The 18,249-nt window shown below is 54.3% G+C and overlaps 1 protein-coding gene across 5 annotated transcripts in view; it reads right to left on the reverse strand.

Moving 5' to 3' along the window:
- The window catches only part of CPAMD8 (C3 and PZP like alpha-2-macroglobulin domain containing 8), a 77,891-nt gene extending 60,071 nt beyond the window's left edge, over positions 1–17,820 (reverse strand). For 4 of the 5 annotated variants that reach the window (XR_003518501.2, XM_027586583.2, XM_027586584.2 and 1 more), the window contains exons 1-11: positions 17,577–17,820; positions 13,235–13,386; positions 11,632–11,654; positions 9,115–9,280; positions 8,982–9,034; positions 8,713–8,730; positions 8,237–8,291; positions 6,018–6,131; positions 4,481–4,565; positions 3,027–3,135; positions 291–518 (exon numbers count right to left, since the gene is read on the reverse strand). Coding sequence is in view for 4 of the 5 variants with exons in the window: in XM_027586583.2 (XP_027442384.2) it covers positions 291–518; positions 3,027–3,135; positions 4,481–4,565; positions 6,018–6,131; positions 8,237–8,291; positions 8,713–8,730; positions 8,982–9,034; positions 9,115–9,280; positions 11,632–11,654; positions 13,235–13,386; positions 17,577–17,812 (1,239 nt within the window). In the remaining variant the exon portion in view is untranslated. Of the gene's footprint in view, positions 1–290; positions 519–3,026; positions 3,136–4,156; positions 4,301–4,480; positions 4,566–6,017; positions 6,132–8,236; positions 8,292–8,712; positions 8,731–8,981; positions 9,035–9,114; positions 9,281–11,631; positions 11,655–13,234; positions 13,387–17,576 lie in introns of those variants that run through there. The other variant, XM_027586585.1, reaches the window with a different exon arrangement.
- Positions 17,821–18,249: the final 429 nt, after the last annotated feature.

The following is an 18,249-nucleotide window of genomic DNA, read 5'->3' on the forward strand; positions in this document are numbered from 1 at the left end:
GAGAAGCAGGCTCCCCGCTGAGCAGGGAGCCCCATGCGGGACTCGATCCCAGGACCCTGGGATCATGTGGGGTAGCAGCTCTTGCCACATCAGCAATACAGCCCTCGGTCCCCTGAGAGCAAAGGTTACACGGTGCAATTAAAGGACACCGTCTTCAGCAGCGTCCCCACTGCGGACCCACAGCGCCACCGCCCTGGGTTCATGGTGGTCCTCGAGAGGAGCTGGGGTGGAGGCAGTGCAGAGCCTGAGCCCTCGGATGGCCCCCGCTGGGCGCCGTCCCCAGTGCTTACCTTCCCCATGTAGGACAGGCCCGGCTTGAACTCCTTTCTGGTATCCTTGGAGTAGCGGATGTCCACCAGCTGCCTCTGGACAGGGGTGGAGGCGTCAAATGCCACCTGCTGGCTCCCATCCACACTGGTCACCGTGGCCCAGATGCTGACGGTGCCCCGGAAGTGTTCGGGGACATCGGCGGGGATCATGTCCTTCACACAGATGTCGAAGTCCTGGGAGCCGTGGATCTGGAGGCAGGAAGCGCACAGAATGGTGCTCACTCGGCGTTAGAGTGGCTTCGAGGAACGACTCTCAAAAACACATCTGAAGCACAGGATGCTCCAGCTGCTGGAGGCCCAGGGGAACACGCAGTGACAGGGCCAAGCTGCGCTGTGGGTCACTGGATCCCTTGCTGGATATGTAGCATGCCTCCGGGAGTAAGATGATCACCCTCCAGCAGACAGCGGGGCAGGGATTTGAACCCGGTCACCCCCGCTTTGGAGCACTCACGCCTGCTCCTGCTCCCGGGGCACAGAACACCCCCATTTGACCTCTATCTCAGGACCCAGCTGGGGGCCTGGTAAACAAGCCACTTCCAGAAACAGCTTTGTACAACATTACTCAGTAAACCAGAGAATTAAGGCAAGGGACACAACCAGCAGAAGGGATGACAAGGGTCCAGGGGTGGAGGCCTCAGAGAGGCAGAGGACCTCCAGACTCTACATACATGGGAATGTGAAGTCATGCGGCTGCTTTGGAAAATAGTCTGGGAGTTTCTCACATGGCTAAACTTAGTTACCCCTGAATATACAAACAGACCATGGCTGGACCATATAGAAAAATGGCCAACCCATTATCTATGAGCCTTGAAGGAAGTCTGACCCCCATGTCTAGCAACTAGTAGAAAGACAAACCCCCATAACAACCAGCCCCAAATGGCCAGGACTTGATTAATAATTGAGAACTTCTAAGATTTTTGTCCCTACTTCTTTTTTTTTTTAAGACTCATTTTTTATTTAAGTCATCTTTACACCCAACATGAAGCTCAAACTCATGAGCCCAAGATGAACAGTCGCTTATTCTACTGACCGAGCCAGCCAAGCACCCCTTTTTTATTTTATTTTATTAAAGGTTTATTTATTTCAGAAAGAGAGAGAATGCATGTGTGCACTAGCAGGAGGGGCAGAGGGAGAGGGAGAGAGCTTCTCAAGCAGACTCTGAGCTGAGTGCAGAGCCTGACGTGGGGCTAGATCCCACAACCACAAGATCCCAACCTGAGCCAAAACCAAGAGTCAGATGCCCAACCGACTGTGCCACCCAGGCACCCCCAGGCACGCCTTTTTAAGAAAAAAAAATTTTTTAATTAACTCTACCCCCAAGGTGGGGCTCAAACTCATGACTCCAAGATCAAGAGTCGCATGCTCTACCTACTGAGCCAACCATATGTCCCATTTTGCCTTTACTTCTTAGAACCAAATGAGAAAGCCAAATATGCACCCCTAACCAATCTTACGGGATGCTCCCCTTCTAGTTAGGTGCCCACAGCTTCCCCACACCTACAGCCTCCAGCAGGGGCACACCTGAAGCCTTCCCTCTTTCCCATGATAAAGCTTCGAGCTGCCAACTGGGGGTGATGGTAGCTGATTCCCTTGCTACAGCAAGCTCCGAATAAATAGCCTTTGCTCACTCTTACGTGGGCAGTCTATTTAATTCCACACCACACAACCCAGGAATGCCACATCCAAGAGAAATGAACACGTCCAGCCTCACACAAACCTGTATACGAATGTTCAGAGCAGCATTATCTATAATAGCCAAAAAGTGGGAAAAACTCAAATATCCATCGACAGGTAAACAGAAAAACGAAATGTGGTCCATCCATACAATGGACTATTACTCAGCCATGAAAAGGAACACAACTCGGACACCTGCTACAACGTGGATGAACCTTGAGAACATGGTGCCGAGTGAAAGAAGCCGGACGCGGAAGACCATATGGTGTATGATTCCGTGTATACCAAAAGTCCAAACCAGGCAAATTCATAGAGACAGGAAGCCGATCGGTGGTTGCCCAGGGCTGGGGATGGAAACAGATGAATTGCAAAAGGACGTGAGGGATTTGGGGAGGATTGGACATATCCAAAATCTGGACCGTGGTGGCTGTTGCACAACTCTGAATATACTAAAAGCCACGAATCCTACATTCTATATGTATGGCCCCTATATGTACGGTATGTGAATTATATCTCAATAAAACTATTTCTTAAAAAAACTCTGCACATAATATCCGGGGAGGAAACACATCAACATATCAATAGTGGTTGTGTCTGTCAGAGAAGAAATCACCTTTATTTCTTCTTTTTTTGATATTTTCTAAAGTCTCCATGATCAGGAATTTTATCATTGGGAAAGTCCTCACCATATAAACTGTTTTAGAATGGGGCGCCTGGGTGGCTCAGTCGTTAAGCATCTGCCTTCGGCTCAGGTCATGATCTCAGGGTCCTGGGATCGAGCCCCACCTTGGGTTTCCTGCTCAGCGGGGAACCTGCCTCTCCCTCTCCCTCTGCTCCTCTCCCCTGCTGTGCTCTCACTGTCTCTCTCAAAATGAATACATAAAAAGTCTTAAAAAAAAAAAAAAGACGCAGTAAACTGTTTTAGAAAGTAAAATAAAATAAATGATCACGGAGCTGAAGCCAAGGGCAGGCCCTGCAGGAAGGGATCCATTGGATGAGCAGCATGGGGTCCCTGCTCCTCACCTTTGTGGTTCTGAGGACGGGGCGCCCCACCTCCTGGCTGTAGTACCCCACGCCATTTACAGTCATATTGATCGTTAAGGTTCCCGAGACAGGTTTCCCAAAGGTATACCTGGAACAAAAAGACAAAGAAGGTTAATTTCACGTGGAGCAGTGGGGTGGGGGAGGGGTCAGTCTCAGGAAGGCCAAGCTCCCGTGGTGTGGCCAGCCGATACGGGGATGCTTCCCCATCCTACATTCTGTGCTTACAGCCCTTCCCACAGCCCAGAGTCGGCACAGATAGGCCAGAATAGGGGCCTGCAATCCTCTGCACCAAGACTTGTATTTGACAGAAAAAGAGACCAAGGGTCAGACAGGAACTCTGGACCCAAGAGCCGGAGGGTATGTGAGACAACCACTGGGCCTGCCACTTGTTGAAGCAGGACAGTACAGAGGATCAAACAACCATGGGCACCAGGGAAGCCTGGGCCTAAGTGCCCTGTGAATTCAACTTTGAACCAGGGATCAGACTGTTCAGTTTCCTCTCCCAGAGAATGGGAATAAAACTATCCTCTCAGAGATGCTGGTAAAACTTAAATGTATGTTTGTCATGCCTTATGCAGAGGGAACACCTGCCTACAGGGCCCACGAGCAGGACGGCAGATCACAGTGAATAAAAAAATAACACCAGGCATTTTGATAGTATTTTCTAGACTATAAAAAAGGTGTGTGTACCCAACACATCCTTGGATTTTATTTTATTTTTTAAAACTTTATTTAAGTATAGTTGACAACATCCTTGGATTTTAAAACACATGTAGCAGGGGCACGTGGCTAGTTTGGTCAGTAGAGTGAGGCACTCTTGATCTCAGGGTCATGAGTTCGAGCCCCACGTTAGCAGTAGAGATTACTTAAAAAAACAAAAAACCAGTAACAATAAAAAAGATTTAAAGGAAAAAATATATATAACAATAAAAACAAACAAACAAACAAACAAAACCCCGCACAGCTGGAGGAGCGGAGGGCAGTAGAACCGTCTCAACCACAAGCTCTAGGAGGTGGCAAAGCTGGGCGGGAACACAAGTCTTGGAGGACTCTCCCTGGAGGGCCCCAGAAAGGGACAGCATCCCGGACACCCTCTGGTCAACCCTCACTTTGGAGCTGGTCATTAGCCTGGTCAGGAGACAGGTAATTCCTTCAAGAAATCCCTTGCGGGTCAGCCCATTCTCTGTGGGTGCTGTTTGCAAGGAAGGGGGGTACACTGGAAGGGAAGGGAGAGGGGTGCCCTCCCAGGGGGAGAGGAATAACCGCTGGAAGAGGGGAGTAACGGCTGGAAGAAGGAATTACCCGGCCCAGGGGCGTGTCTGAGAGAGGAGGGGCATGCCCGTGGGGGCGTGTCCCGGGAAGGGGCGTGTCTACAGGAGAGGGGCGTGTCTACAGGGGGAGGGGCTCGCCCATGAGGGCCACCTCTTTCTCACCTGGCCCGCACAGTGCCCTTCTCGCATGTGTCCAGGTCCCGAATATACTGGGGCGGGTCAATAAGGAGCTCAAATTTCGGCAACACTGGAAGGAGAGAGCGGAGAGAGGGAGGGGCGGCTCCCACCCCTGGGGTGGCCTCAGAAAGTCCTGGAGCTGTGGGAGGGATAACGGCAAAGCCGCAGCCCAGGGACACCGAGCGGCCAACACCACAGGAATCCACACCCCCACCCTTCGTTGAGCGCAGGCAGCATTCTGGGGATTTTGCTGACCCACATCTATTTCCTATTTTGGGGGGACACACATTTTTTCTTCCGAGAGGCCCACAACACATCACTTTTAGGCCATGAGCTCTGCGTGCAGCCCAGCCCAGAGGTGCATGAGTGGCTCAGCCCTGGGAGCGTCCAGCCATCTGGTCACCCTGGGCAACTTGGGGAGGAGGGACGGACACCCGGACACCCAGAAGCCGCTCGGAGGAAACGCAAAGAAGCTGGTCCTTCGAGCTTGTGACACAAAGCCATAAATTCCTTTCCTTTAATTTCCAGAGGTTGCACTGGGCTTCTGCCGCTTGCAACCAACAGCCCTGCCCTCTACAGCCTTTCCGTCTAGGGCCTTCCTCTTGAAAGGAGAAACCCTTGACCAGGTTAAGGGAGAATTTCAGCACAGAAGCAGAGTAAGTGGCTCTGGGCCATGTTCGTTCCCCAGCTCCTGTTAACATGAGCAATTTCCTGAATGGATCTCAACGTCTCAGCTCCCCCATCTGTGCACAGGGTCGGGATGACAACAGAAGAACCAAAAGAAACAGACTTAAAAAGGAAGGGGAGGGGGCGCCTGGGTGGCTCAGTCAGTTAAGCGTCTGCCTTAGGCTCAGGTCATGATCCCGGGGTCCTGGGATCGAGCCCCGCATCAGGCTCCCTGCTCCTCGGGGAGCCTGCTTCTCCCTCTCCCTCTGCTTGCCGCTCCCCTTGCTTGTGCGCTCTCCCTCTCGGTCAAATAAATAAATAAAATCTTTAAAAAATAATAAAAATAAAAAGGACGGGAATTCTGACCCAGGCTACGACATGGATGAACCTGGAGGACATCATGCTAAGTGAAATACACCAGACGCAAAAGGACAAATACTGTAAGGTCCCACTTCCACAAAGCACCTGGACGAGTCAGAGTCACAGAAACAGGAAGTAGGATGGCAGGCTGGCCAGGGGCTGGGGAAGGGGACGGCGAGTTAGTGTTTCATGGGGACCGCCTTTCAGTCCGGGAAGATGCAGAAGTTCTGGAAATGGAGGGTGGTGATGTCTACCAACAACACGAATGTCCTTAATGCTGCACAACTGTACTATTACAAAGAGGGAAAATGGCAAATTTTGTTACATGTGTTTTTACGACAATTCTTTTAAAAGGGAAATGACAGAGTGCCCAGCTCTCTGCACTGAGCCGCAGCCAATGGGGCTGCCGCCGTGCTCCCCCTTTATCGGCATCCTCCCCGGGTCTGTGGTTTCACCCAGATGTGAAATCCCAAGATCCTAAGATTCTCCGGCTTACCATACTTCTGAACTTCGAAGGACTTGTTGTACACGTGGCCTTGTGCTTGGACAAAAATGAACCATTCTCCCAGGACCGGCTGGTCAGACAGGGGGAAGGTCATGTTGGCCACACCTGTGTGCAGAGAGACAACCAGTCATCCTGGGGCAAGTGTGTGTGCAGAGCCAGCCAGGCGTGACCCGATGCCATGGGTGGGGGCTGCCCTGTGCATCCCAGGACATTGAGCAGCATCACTGGCCTACACCCACTCGATGACAGTAGCTCCTCCCCCCAAGTCACAGCAACCCCAAATATTCCCACATAATGCCAAGGTCCCCTGGGGGCAGAATCCCCCCTCCCCACCCACCCACCAGGTGGTAGCTGCGGCCCAAAGTGAGCACGGATTCTGAACAGGCGTCAATACAGAGCACCCCTTTCCCTGCAAATGGGCCCCCACGAAATGCCACCAGCCTCAGGCAGAGAAGGCAGCTTTGGCTTCAGGTCCATTCCTTGGAACCCCGATGGGAGCTGTTTTCATGCTGGGAGGAGAGTCGGGATTTTCCACGAGCCTCCAATGGAGGAATCTGGATGAGCACAGACGCCAAACACTGCTTGGGATCTGTCACTCCCGAGTGGGACCTGCTCTGCCTGTCCCCAACAGTGACACCGTGAGAGCAGCTCAGTGGGACTCCGGAGAAAACCCAGAGACTACAACAGTCCCCACCGCTTCTCTCCGTCACTGTGGAATTGAGAAACCTGACGGCAAAAGCTCTTTCCTCATATATTCAAAGCCTTTCACAGTCAGAGGAGGTTTGGGGGTGTGTGTCACCAACATACATTTTCTATGGGGCCTCATTAGCCGGTGGCCAACATTACTAGACATCCCCCCAGGACGGGAGCAAAATCACACCAGTTGAGAACCCCTGGTCTACACATATCGCAAGGAGTTTTTTATTTTATTTTTTTTAAAGATTTAATTTATTTATTTGAGAGAGAGAGAAGAGAGAGACAGCGAGAGGGGGAACACAAGCAGGGGGAGCAGCAGAGGGAGAGGGAGAAGCAGGCCTCCCGCTGAGCAGGGAGCCCGATGCAGGGCTCGATCCTGGGACTCCGGGATCATTACCTGAGCCGAAGGCATCGCAAGGAGTTTTTTAAATGGGAGGCTAGTCATTCCCTTCCTCCGTGTTCTGAAGATCAAGTCCATACACCTCCCTGCAGCCCGAGAGGCCCCCCGGTCTCACTGTTGCTTCTGGTGTCAGTACTCCTGACATGTGGGGCTCCTTCCTGTGCCCAGCCTCACTCTCCCTGCCATCCACCAGGCCTCTTGCATGCTGGGCCTCTGTCTGGAACACGTTCCCTCACTTTGCCCGGCTAACCTCTGCTCCTTCTCCACTTTGTTGCTGGAAAGGCTTTTCCTCCAGGCAGCCTTCCAGGATTATCTCTGCTGCCCCGGGCTGAGCAAGAACCCCGTTTTGCCCTCCCTGAGTTTGTACTTCTCCTTCCTAGTGCACATCATGGCAGATGTTATCGTGTGGTTTAATGTCTGTTTCCCCCAGTGGGCAGAAAGTTCACCCTTTGTCAGCATGTACTTCAGTGCCCAGCAGATATCTGCTGGTAGGAAGACAGAGAGTTAGTGAGAGGGAGGGAAAGGGGCCGATGGGGAGGGTGGAGTAGAGGAAAGCAGGCTGAGTGCCAGGCAAGAAGGTGGGATGGGTCACCAAGAGAGTCCGAGAGTCCCGCCCTTGGCTGCGCCGTAGCCCCTGCAGCCCCAGGCTCAGAACTCAAGGAAGGACAGTCACAGAAGCCCTGTCCCTGCTTGTCAGCCCTCCCTGAGCATCTCGGAACTGGAAAGAGGGCTCAAGGCCAGACGAGGGGACCGGAAGTGTGACATTGCACAAACCACCACAATCCACCTGCCTCCTAGAGGCTCTGCACTCATAGAGACACTCGGGGTCCAGGAGCCCCCAAGGGGATGATGAGGTGGAAGATCTGCAGTGGGAGGAAGATGGGGGGGTGCCGACAAACAAGACCCTGATGTTCCCCAAAAGGCCTCAAGCTAAATGCAGGAGCCCCAGCTGGATGCCGGGATCAGAGAAACATGGGTGGGGTGCAGTGCTGCAGGGAAGGGATGCATCCAGAGAACATTCTAGCTTCCTGGAAGATTTATTGCATCTGCCACCCAAAGGTGCAGCCCCCAAAACTGCAGAAGGAGAAAGGGAAGGGGAGGGGCAGAGGTTCACCGCAGCAGAAGGGCTCCAAGTGTCTCCACTCCGTCATCCTCGAGCCCCGGGGGTCCTGCGGGGGACAAACACCCATAGTCAGCTCAGGGCAGCCGGCGTGTCCCCGGCACGTGTGTGCACCCTCTGAGCCCTCTCTCTAGGGTGGGACAAGTGTGGAGGGCAGGCCCCCAGATCAGTCATGTACCGGGGAGCAAATGAAAGCTCGGGGCACAGAAGGGACTGGTCTGATGACACAGGGACAAAAGGGGCCGGATCTGCTCCTCCTTTAGGGAGCCGTGTGCAAATCTACAGAGACAGACAGACACGCGCTTGGCCTGTCCCAGGGCAGATCCGGGGCCCGGGGATAGACCCAGTCCCAGCCTCGTGAGGTGCTGGGACAGGTAGCATCTACCTCGGCAGCAGACGGTCGGTCGGGGAAGACAGAGAGCAGGCTAACGGGCCCCGAGTCAGAGCAGAGGGGGTTGCACACCACTCACCAGAATGTAGGCTTCCAGCTGCAACACAGACAGACAGGCAGTGAGCACAGCCCTTGCAGGCCCCCCGCCCTCTGAGCATGCACCACCCGCCCAGCCGTGCTCTGGCCTCCCTCTGTCCCACAGGGGGACTCGGAGCCCCAGGACAAAACCCAGAACGGAGGTCCAAACTGGAAGGAACAGGGGAGAAAGCCCCGTCGCTGGCGGCACCCCTGGCCAGGTGGTCCCGGGCCGGTGTGTTCCAGGCACAGGGTTTTAGAAGCTGGTCTCACCTTCTGGCTGACGGGCCTCAAGTTCGGGGTGACAGTGAAGATGCTTATGAGCACTGGAAGGGAAGGAGACAGCCGTGTGGCAGCTCTGGGCATGGCTGGCCCTCCCCTCCCCCAGGCTGCACGAGCTGCGCACCTTGGTGTCGGGGCTTGTACACCGGCTTGTCGGTCTGGATGAACACGGAGGCGCCCCGGCCGTCCACAGTCACGGAGGTCTGGTTGTGGAAGAAGGGGCCCTCCTCCGCCCGCCCGCTGCGGCCCCACACCTGCAGGAGGGCCTGGCCCCGGAGGCCCGTGGGCACCTGCGGGCAGACCACAGAGCTTTGCGAACAACAGTGTTTCTCAACGTTGGCACCAATGACACTTAGGGCTGGACCAGTCTTTTTTTTTTTTTTTAAAGATTTTATTTATTCATTTGACAGAGAGAGAGAGACAGGGAGAGAGGGAACACAAGCAGGGGGAGTGGGAGAGGGAGAAGCAGGCTTCCCGCCGAGCAGGGAGCCCGATGCGGGGCTCGATCCCAGGACCCTGGGATCATGACCTGAGCCGAAGGCAGACGCTTAACGACTGAGCCACCCAGGTGCCCCTGGACTGCATCAGTCTTTGCAGGGGGAGGCCACCTCGCCATTGCCGGGTGTTGAGCGGCATCCCTGGCCTCTGCCCACCAGATGCCATAGGACCCTTCCCTCCCCCTCCCACCCCACCCCCCAGTTATGACAACCAGAAATGTCTCCAGCCGCTGTCAGTGTTCCCTGAGGAGCCAGAATCCCCCCCACCCAAGTTGAGAATTGCTCATCAGGAACTATTGTAAGAGCTAAAGATCCCAGGACCTTTTTTAGAGTCTCTAGTCTAGTCTGAAGATCCCCTGGCCCCCTCTCCTAGATTTATACAGCCCTTCACTGGTCTCATCTACAAATCCACAGCACCGATCCTGTGAAGAGTGCCTTCCGAGATGCAGTGGGCAGGGATCGTGCGTAATCTTAACCCCTGTCCAGCGCGGCCCTGCTTTCTGATTCACAAGAAAGCCAACCTGCTCAAAGGGCAGCTCTAGGGGACTTATCAAGGGCTTCCCAACTATTGACATCTGGGGCTGGCTCTTTCTACATCATGGAGCTGTCCTGAGCACTGTGGGGGTGCTGAGCACCCAGGAGGTGCCCTCCCCAGTTGTGACAACCAAAAAGGTCTCCAGACACTACCCGATGTCCTGGGGCCGGGGTCGGGGGAGAGGGCAAACATCCCCACCGGGTGGGAGCTGCTGCCTTAGAGAAAAGCTTCTACCGTCGTCAGTAAGGCAGGAAGGCCTCTGTCCCACAGCACTCAGGCACTAGGGACACCCTGCAGGGGAGAGGAACGGCTTCGGACTTTGTACTGATCACTGGGGGAGGGCACACTATAATTCAGCATGACTCTCGATGTCGCCCATTCATTCCGGGATTCCTTTGAGTGTCTGATAAAAGTTAAGGAACAGCTAACCCAGAAAACGCCTATAATTTCAGTGTTGTGAACCTCTTGAAATCCAAGGACTCCTGTTTAAAAACCCACATCAGAGGGGTGCCTGGATGGCTCAGTCGTTACGCGTCTGCCTTCAGCTCAGGTCATGGTCCCAGGCTCCTGGGATCAAGCCCCACATCGGGTTCCTTGCTCGGCGGGGAGCCCACTTCTCCCTCTCCCACTCCCCCTGCTTGTGTTCCCTCTCTCGCTGTCTCTCTCCCTCTCTCTGTCAAATAAATAAAGAAAATCTTAAAAAAAAAACAAAACAAAACCTGCATCAGAGAATTACCTGAGTAATTCTACAGGTGGTGCTGTGCAGGGGCATTGCTGGGTCTTCAAAGACAAAGCAGGACCAAGCAAGAGGCTTGGTTCCTAACCTGGTCATTCTTCTTTCGGGGTGTTCAGCCTAAGGCAGGCATTCAGAATGCTAAGACATCTCTGGGGCGCCTGGGTGGCTCAGTCAGTGAAGCATCTGCCTTCAGCTCAGGTCATGATCCCAGAGTCCCAGGATCGAGCCCCACAACATGCTCCCTGCTCATCGGGGAGCCTGCTTCTCCCTCTCCCTCTGCCCCCCACCCCCACACGTGCCCACATATGCACACACATGCATGCACACTCTCTCTCCCTCTCTCAAATAAATAAATAAAATCTTTTTAAAAAAGAATGCTAAGACATATTTATGTACAAAGATGCTCGCAATGTTTGGATTACGTTATCCAAACCCTGAAAACAATCTTTTAAAAAATCTAACCATGTACAAGGTGGAGAGAGTTAGTAAATTTGTACATAAAAGGATGCAATAGGATGTGGTTAACAATAGGAGGCAAATTACAATTATAGAGATTTGAACACATGGAAGTATGTTTACACAGTGCGTTAACTGAAAATAGCAGGGAGCACGAGAAGGTCTACCCTTTAGTTGCAACTATGAAAGAAATGTCTTTATGTGGGTGAGGATTTACCGGGAAACACGAGACAGTGAAAAGTATGGGGGGATGGGATTACGGGTGAGTTTTCTCCTTTTCTCAATTTTTTCTTCATTATTCATTGTTGACATCACCATTAATGATTTTTCTCACCACACACGAAACTTCTCTTATTCCATTCCAATCAATTATTTCCAAGGTAGGGTTCATGAAGATGTTAAAAATTCATAGCTTACCTTGAGTTTGATTGTCCCTTTATCTAAAAAATAAAAATTAAATGAAAACAGTTAAATTGGGAGCTGGGTTTGCCTGCCTCCGAGCTGCAGCTTTATAACTGGGGCGGGGGGGGCGGGTTGTCTGTGGACAAACACACACACTGGGTCATACTGGTCTGGCCTGGGCTGGGATTGAGAAAAGTGAGAGGTTTCCTCCAAGCTGGAGAGAGCTTGAAGGCCAGAGGAGATGGACAAAGCTGAGCTATTCAGGGGGAAAGTTGGCCAGGCTGCACACTTAACCCTTGGCCCCATGTCCAAGGTAAGCTGTGAGGGGAGCAAAGAGAAAACTCCCAGGGAGTGGAACAAGAAGAAGAGTCGAGAGAAAGAAGAGGAGACTGAGGTCCCCAGTGGACCTCCCTCCAGTAGATCTGTTTTCCCATCACCTCTCTCTTGACCCAAGCTGAATCATTTACCATTGTGACATCTGTCCGGGCTTTCTAGCCTCTAAGATTTGATTTAGCATCTACTGTTTTTGCCTCCCAGTCTCCATTCCCCATTTTTTACTAGCAGAACCCCAATTTCCTTGGGGGAGCCACCTGCCCAGCTCCCCGTTCAGGAGGTTTGGCGTGGCTCTCTCCCTCTCTCCTGGGGCTCTGTGAAAATCTACACAGGCCCTCCCCCAGTCACAGTGATTGGTTCAGAGTTGAGCACATGACCCAAAATGGGCCAATCAGTTGGGTCACGATTGAGCACATGACCCAAGTTCGGCCAATCAGAGAGAATGCTGGGACATTCTCACTGGTCTGGGGAACCCATCACTCTCTCAGCTTCCGGGAGACGCGGGCCCATTCGGAAGTGGGGCTGGGAGAGGACCTGTGATGCCAGTGGACTTCCCTAGTTATGAGAGTCCATAAACACTGTTGCTGAAGCCAACCTGATGTGGGTTTTGGGGTGGCCCACGGAGTCAGGACTGCCTGCACTCCTGCCCACCCAAGCCCTCTCCTGGTTTCCATTCCAGGCCAGCCTCTCCCCGGGGCCAGGCGCTGTCTCGCTGGCCTGAGAGCCCCGACATCACCCTCTGTGTCTCCTGCGGCCAAATCACACTCTGCGTGCTGGACCACAGGCCCTGGGCAGCTCCCTGCTCTCACCACCTGTATCCAGGAGGCCTGTGCTGTTGTTATCTGCAGTTACCAAGTACAGCCGGACAGAGGCTGGCTGGGGGCCTGAGTCCAACTCAGTGAGTGTGGCTGGAAGCCTGGAGTCTACATCTAACACCACAGGGGCGCTAGAATAGCTCAGCCAGCGGTCTGAAGCGGTCCTGAGAGTCCCTCTGGGCCCCGGTCCCACCGATAGCCAGAAGGATGCCCGACTCCATCCAGAGCTGCACCCCCAGAACCTGGGCTGCCGAGGAACAATTCACTCTGGTTTCCTAGACGGGGCAGTTGGCTGCCCCTCCTGGGTCTCACTCTCCCCATCTGAAAAGTGGGGGGGAAAGCAGTCTATTCTCCCTCCCCTGATGGGAGGTGGGATGGGAGAGAAGCAAAGCAATGCCCATGTCACCTGAGCCCCGAAGGCCACTTTGCCAAGGACGAGGAAGTCCTGGTCAGCCACCCCAGGGACCTACCCAGGATGGCTCCCTGGCTCCATGCCACCTCCTCGCCCTGGGCCACCAGCTGAGCCTGGACCATGACTTCCCGGGGGGAGTTAAAGATGGTCACGCTGATGACTTCCTCCACTCCTGAGCGGAAGACAGAGGGTGCAGCAATCAAGTAGGCCCTGTAGGAGAGGAGAACGTCAGTGAAGGCCAAAGGCTGTCTGACCCACCTCTGGCCTCCCTGCCTCTCTGGCTGGGTCACGATGCTCCCTGCATGGTCTTCCACCTACGCCTGCCCACACCATGATGACACTGTCATTTTATGTATATGGGTCCCCCACCGACCTGTGAGCTCCTTGAGACCAGGGGCTGGCTTATTCATCTCTGAAGCCCCCTGACGAGGTAAGAATCTGGCCTCTCTGGATCTACCCAGCACCACACCCCCTTCCAATGTCTGCATTCTGGCTTGTGGCCTTTGCAGTCAGCACATTCTGCCACAGGACCTTTGCAAGTGCCGCACCAATACTGTAACCCACTCTCCTGAGTAACTGGCAGGATCCCACTTCATCCTCACAGCCACCCTGTGACAAGTGCCAAAAAGCCATTTACAGAGTCAGAAATTAAGCCCTGGAAAGCCAAGCCATGTGCCTGAGCCAGTAAGAGACCAGGATGCAAACCCAGGCAGCCAGACTCCAGAACCCAGTGGAAAGAAACAAGGAGCTTCCCGCAGCATTAATCTTAAGAACAAAGCCCTGAAAATTAACTAAATGGCCCAAAATAGGAAAAGCTCTGCGAACAGTCGCGCCAAAACAGGCCTCTCCTGGAAGGTGGAGAATATTATCTTATTTTCCAGATGGGCAAGCTGTCGCTCCAGGAGAAGGAACATGCCACAGGTCCCACAGTCGGACCGGGGAGAGCCTTGGGGCACCCTTAGGGCACCTGACCTGAGGCACACAGGTCCTCCCCACCTGAGCTCCTGCCTCTGGTGTTCTACAACCTTCCGCGGATAATCAGAAAGTCTCACTCATCTTTAACCACGAAAACTGCTCACAAGCCCAGGCATGCAGAGTGCTACAGGCACCAGAAGGAAGCAGGCGGAAGGGAAAACACTAGGCCAGGCAAATGAGAGAAGGAGAGATTTTCGTGTCTCCAAAATGCCCTCTGGGACAACCAGACGTCCACACACAACAAGACAAATTTAGACCCTGACTGAATACCATACACTGAGGTGAACTCAAACTGGGTCAGAGATCTAATATGTGTAGAACTATAAAAGCCCTGGAAGACAAGAGGAGAAAGGCTTTGGGAGCTGGGGTTAGGCACAGAGTTCATGTGTAAGATACTAAAAGCACGATCCAGCAAAGAAATCATTGATAAACTGGACTTCATTAAAACTTCATGAAAAATCTGGCATTTCAAGAGACACACTGGGCTCCTGTCGGGTACTGTCCAGCCGCAACACTGACCCTGGGAGCCCACTGGGCTCTGTCCAGCTTGAACAGTGGCCAGAGTTCACCAGCTCTGGCTTCCTTTGTGGACTGTCCTACTTCAGGACTGCCCGGAGCCTGCAAGGACCTCGGGACATACCAGCTACTTCCTATGTAACTCCAACACCAATGAGAATGTGTAAAGACCCTAGTTTTGTACGTGCACAGCCCAGATCCAGCAATGACCGGAACCAGGAACGACCTGGGGGTCCAATGTTCGTCCTACTCCAGCACCAACAACCACCCACAATGACCGAGTTTCTATGCGCAGCGTCTGGCCTCAGCCATGCACAGAGCATGCATTCATCCTGGGCATGTGACTGCATTATCTGGAGCATGCAGTGACCCTGGGGTTCCTGAATGCACTGTCCAGATCCAGCACGGACCAGAATGTGGACTGATCCTGGGTCTTATGCGCTTTCTCAGATTCTCATGCAAATGGGGTGTGCATGCAGTGACAGTGGGCTAAACATACACCGCATACACTAAACATAAACATAAACTCAAGCACGGGAACTCTTGCTTTGTACGTGATGTGTAGTGTTTGCTGCCTCCAGCACCCACCAGAGGGTGCAGGGTGCTCCCTGAGTTCCCATGCGTAGTGTCTGGCCTTAGCAGTTCACACAGCATGCAGTGATCCTGGGTACATAACTGTGCTGATCCTGGGTATGTAACCATCATCACCCTAGGTATGTGCTCTGTATTATCTAATCCCAACACCAACCGGGCGTGCAGTGACTCTGGCTTCCTACGTGTCCTGTTCCGCTGCAGTGGGACCTCAGCCTCCTCTAGGAATAATCTTTCCATCTAGCTCCCAGATGACCCCCAGACCTCCCACACAGCACATACAGACCACAGAAGAGCATTTGGGGACTAGACAATCCACACGTTCATGTTCCTTGGTTGCCTCTTAAAGCCCGTATCCAGTTCTGAGTTAGATTTTTCACCCAAAGGGCCTAGAGAACCCAACAGAACCAAATTAACTCTCCCTGAGATTCAGGAGTTGCGGCTGCTGGGATGCTTGCCAGCCAAGCATTGTTGACCTGATGCACCACCACCCCCCTCCCCCGGGCCCCCGGCATCAGGACTGACACTGGTTTAAGTCTTAGAAGGTCTCAGAAGTCCGGGCCTGGGAATGGTGGTTTTTGGTAAAGAGTAGACAGTACTGGTCTTTTTTAAATTTTATTTTATTTATTTTTTTGAGAGAGAGAGAGCACAAGCAGGGTGAAGGGCAGAGGGAGAAGCAGACTCCTCGCTGAGCAAGGAGCCTGATGTGGGACTCGATCCCGGGACTCTGGGATCATGACCTGAGCCGAAGGCAGATGCTCAACCATCTGAGCCACCCAGGCACCCTAGACAGTACTGGTCTTATGACAACGTGCAAATCTGTGCTGGTTTCTGGGGTCAGGGATTCCTCATGCAAAAATCACATGGGTTGGGGCGCCTGGGTGGCTTAGTCAGTTAAGCGTCTGCTCAACTGGGAACCTGCTTCTCCCTCTCCCTCTGCCCCTCCCCCCGCTGGTGCTCTCTCTCTCTCTCTCTCTCTCTCTCTCTCTCTCTCAAATAAAGAAATAAAGTCTTTTTTTAAAAAAATCACACGGGTCACAGAAGTGGGTATCCAGGGCAATTCCTAAATCGGAATCCCTCTAGTGGGTGGACCACAGCTGTGGCTTAGAGGCTGACTAATCTAGAACCCCAGGTCAGTAATTTTGCACTTCGCAGCACGTGTCTCCCAGCACAGGATTCCATTTCCCTTGACAGAAGGTAACATCTCAGGACAACCTTAGTCAGAGGCAAAAACTCCTGAGAACCGTTTGAAACTCTGCAACCCAGAGACTCTGAACTTGGTCTTTATGAGGCGAGGTCTGTAATTTAGGGCCCAGTCAAGCTTTGTGGCGGGGGTGGACCTGCGCATGGCCAAATGTTTCGAAGCATCCCTGGCCTCCACTCAGTAGATTCCAGCGGCATTGCCTCCCCCTAGATGTGGACCAAAAATGCCCCTAGAATTGCCCAATGACCCCAGGAAAACAAAAATCACCCCCCCTCCCTGGGGCTGAAAACCTCTATTTTAAGGGATGCCTGTTTTGAAAGATCAGGACAAAAATTTGCTGGATTCCAATTTCACAAGGCCCAGGGGAGGTAAATCCCATTGCTCAAAGCGCAGTGTGGTGTCTGACTTTTCCAACTGTGATCCTAAAGCGACACCACCCACCTCGTCCCACGGTTGACCTGTTTTCTGGGAACTCCTAAGCAAGCGCCGCTTGAACAAGCCACCTCATCAAGGCTGAGGCTGGACTACACGGCTCAGCTTGGGCAGCTCCAGGCGGCCCCCCTGAACCCACAGCTTTGCAGGGCTCACCCCAACTTGGCAGGTCTGGAAATATTCCCGGTGAAGCCAACTCATGGGAAATTCTCCTTAACGGCTAGTTAATTCACCTCCTCACTGTGTCAACTCACCAGAAGCTCTGTAGTCAAACTTCAAGAAAAATGTGGAAGCAAAACAAACACTTCCTCCCCGCCACCACTCCCTCCCAAGGAAAACGGAACGGTAGGTCTCTCCTATTTCCCCGCCAAGACACGCACCTCTTACCTCCGTGCCACGGACAACTTGAAATCGCCACCCAAGACGACAGCCCCCGTCACACCAAGGGGATGAGGTGGGGAGGAGGCCCTGACTCCCTGTACCTCCGTGTGGCCACCTCTGAAGGCTGGGGGTGCCCCCTTCCCAGTCCGACCCCTGCGAGTCAGGGGCCGGGAGTCTAGGTCCCGCCCAGTGCGGACGCTGTGTAGCCTCGGACAGGTCGGTGCAGCTCTCTGAGCCGGTCCCCGGGGCCCCCCCTCCCCGAGAAGACAGCCAACCTCCTCCGTCGCCCGGTGCAACTCACGGGGCCTGGGGCGCGGCGCACACGCCGTCCCGCGGCGACAGCAGCAGCAGCAGCAGCAGGCGCCACAGCAGCGGGCAGAGCAGGGCGCCCCACATTTTTCGGCTCCGCGGGGGCGCGGCGCCCAGGGAGGGGGCCGGGCCGGGGCTGGGCCAGGGTCGGGGTCCGAGCGCGGCGGTGCCCCCTGCGCTGCCGGGGGCCCTTTGTTCGCAGCCCCCGCGCCGTGCGCACGGCGCCATGCGCCCCGCTCCGCGGCCGGCCAAGCTGGGGCAGCCCCGGACCAGCCCCCTCCACGGACCCGCCTCGTCCCCCGGCCCGCCCCCGCCCGGCCCCGCCCCGCGCCGCGCCTTTCCCGGGACTCATCCCCTGCGCGCACTCTCCCCGACCCCCTCCCGGGCCCGCCCCGCCCCCCTGCCCGGACCTCTGGGCGGTTCACCCCCCAGACCCTGCCCACGCCCTCCCCGCTCCTCCGACCCGACTGGGCCCCTATTCCCGTCGCCCCCTCCCTGCACTGCTCCCCGCATCCTCCCAGCCGGGCCGCCCGCCCCGCCCCCTTTCCGGACCCCGACCCGCCCCCGCTCCCTTCTCAGGACTCATCCCCTCCAAAGACTTTCTCCGGACTGCCCCGCCCCCTGCCCGGGCCTGACCCCACCCTGGACCCTCCCCCTTCCTCGGA

Source organism: Zalophus californianus, chromosome 1 (assembly GCF_009762305.2).
Source record: "Zalophus californianus isolate mZalCal1 chromosome 1, mZalCal1.pri.v2, whole genome shotgun sequence".
Lineage (NCBI taxonomy): Eukaryota > Metazoa > Chordata > Mammalia > Carnivora > Otariidae > Zalophus > Zalophus californianus.